Source organism: Morone saxatilis, unplaced genomic scaffold, assembly GCF_004916995.1.
Source record: "Morone saxatilis isolate NCDOM2014 unplaced genomic scaffold, NCSU_SB_2.0 Contig14, whole genome shotgun sequence".
NCBI lineage: Eukaryota > Metazoa > Chordata > Actinopteri > Moronidae > Morone > Morone saxatilis.
Genome location: NW_023339696.1, coordinates 22761775 through 22764324, shown reverse-complemented (window position 1 = coordinate 22764324; position 2550 = coordinate 22761775). Strand labels below are relative to the sequence as shown.

The window sequence follows — 2550 nt, the reverse complement described above, 5'->3', positions numbered from 1 at the left end:
ACCTGTTCACTGTCTGCTGATAAAAAGGGATTATTAACTAAATCTGAGTGAAAATGTAAAAATATGCAGATATATAACAAATTATAAAAGTTTTACAGATAAGATTCTCCAGATCAGGTTTTGGTAAAGACACGAACGGGCAAAATGAAAGGCAACGAGGCACCAGACTGAGACTGATCAGAGGATGAGACGACCATCAACGGATGCATCCCAACATGCTACAGATGTTTCCTCAACCACTTGTATCTGCCCTCTTTCCCACTGCACTTGAACGCAGCACGGACTGAGTATTTTAAAGCCTGGTAACCGTCAGTGAGACACACTCTTCCTTCACACTGTAGTCTATTTATACGCCATCCTGCTGCCACTAGAGGACCACATGTGGATTAATCCGCCACTAAAAATAGACCCCAACAAACTAGTTCCTCCTGTTTGTTTCAGGAACTTTACTGAACTCTTTATTTAGAAATAAAACTCTATATTGGTGTATATCCTGTATAAGTATTAATCTAACAGTTAGTGAACTGAGGTTGAAGTTGGAGGGTTAATATCATCAGATGGACACTTTCCTTTACTGTGACGTCATATTCAGTAATATTTAGAGAATATAATATTCCATGAATATGAAACAGCCTCTATTTTCACAAAAAAAACCAACATGTTATTCTAACCCCATTCATTTTTTACAACAGTGGAAACACGGATTTCCGGAAGCGTTCTGACTTAAGTGACTTGTTATTGGCGGTTTAGTGTTAATAAGCAGCTAATATTTGCCATTACTTACTTAATAATGGTGATTATATGATGTGTTTACAGACAGTTCTGCTGCCCTCAAGTGGCAAATAATAATTACAGCTTTAAAACTGCATCATTTTTATCTTCCAACTAACTGAAGAATCTGGTGGTAATTTGTTGATTACAGCTGTTGGCATTGTCCTGATCAACCAAACTCCATTCAGAAAACAAGCATTTTAAAAGTTGTTTGCTCGTCATCTTGCAGACAGAGTCGACAAAGTCTGAATTCAGACTTCTTACAACTTTTATTTGGTTATTTCAGCATCATTTTCATCCGTTTATTGACATTAAATCTGTTTATTTTAGGCTCAGAGTGCCGCTGTAAACCAGATTAAAGGGCAAATATTCACTTTGCTTTTGGTGGGAATGCAACATGAGTTCTGCTGCTGCGATGATTACAGATTAAAAGCTGCATTATTTTTATCTTCCAACATATATATATTGTAAATAAAACATTACAGATCCCACATGATCACAGCTCAACCAGGACGCATGAGAGGTCGTGACGACGAGAGGAAAAAGGTGATTTCAGCACATTAAACTTAAAAAAAAAACTTTTCATTTCAAAGTTTTTATTTACACGCCGCCATATTTACACAACAGTCACTTCTCAGTCGAGTGGCTCTTCATGTGAAGCCTCACGTACGTCTTTCGGTGGAAGCCCTTCCCGCAGATCTCGCAGCGGTGCGGTTTCTCCCCGGTGTGCGTGCTGCTGTGCTGCTTCAGGCTGGAGTGGTCGCTGAAGGACCTGCCGCAGATGTTGCACAGGTAGGGTTTCTCTCCCGTGTGCGTCCGGATGTGTCGCATCATGTTGTGTCGGCAGTTGAAGGACTTCCCGCACTCGCTGCAGAGGAACGGTTTCTCCCCCGTGTGGATCCTCATGTGCATCTCCAGGTTTCCCTGGCTGTCGAAGCACTTCCCGCACACCTCGCACACTTTCCCGTTTTTGTGAGTCTTCAGGTGAAGCTTCAAGTCCTCCTCCGAGTCGAAGTGCGTCCCGCAAACGCCGCAGAGGTCCGTGGCGTGACTTTTGGCGTGATTCACCAGGGAGACCATGGAGTGGAACATTTTCCCGCACACTTCACATATGGTGCGAGTGTGCGGCTTTTTGGGCGACGACGGCTTCATCTTCGCCTCGCCGTCGCCGTCACCGTTGCCGCCTTCGCTCTCGTATGCAGACGCGTTGCTCGGCTCGCTGTGCTTCTTGTGCACGTGAACCAGCAGGTGGCGCTTCAGGGTGGAGTAGTCGTTGAAGCATTTGCCGCAGACGGTGCACGGATACGGCTTTTCCCCCGTGTGGATCCTGATGTGTCGCATCATGTTGTGGCGGCAGTTGAAGGACTTCCCGCACTCGCTGCAGTTGAACGGTTTCTCCCCCGTGTGGATCCGCATGTGCGTCTGCAGGGAGCTCGACGCCCCGAAGCATTTCCCGCAGACGCCGCAGACTTCGGCTTTCACGTGCGTCTTCAGGTGAGCCTGAAAGTCGTCCTCGGTCTCGAAGCGTTCCCCGCACACGCCGCAGACGTCCTTGGGGTGAACTTCCATGTGGTTGACCAGAGAGACGTTGGCGTGGAAGGCCTTCCCGCAGACTTTACAGCAGATCCGCGATTTAGCTTTTTTGTTGGGGTGCAGCGTCGGTGCCATCGGCAGGCGAGGCCCCTTCCTCTTCTTACACTTGTGGCTGCTGTCGCTGTCGTCACTCGGAGACCCCGCGCTGCCCCTCCACTCCTCGTCGCTGTCCTCGTGTTCGGGCGC

The 2550-nt window shown here is 47.2% G+C and overlaps 1 protein-coding gene across 1 annotated transcript; it reads right to left on the bottom strand.

Moving 5' to 3' along the window:
* Positions 1 to 6: 6 nt before the first annotated feature.
* On the bottom strand, positions 7 to 2544 carry LOC118322852 (zinc finger protein OZF-like). Its single transcript, XM_035654685.1, has one exon. It carries the CDS (start codon positions 2437 to 2439, stop codon positions 1399 to 1401), a length of 1041 nt encoding a protein of 346 aa, XP_035510578.1. The 5' UTR covers positions 2440 to 2544; the 3' UTR covers positions 7 to 1398.
* Between the last annotated feature and the right edge of the window lie 6 nt (positions 2545 to 2550).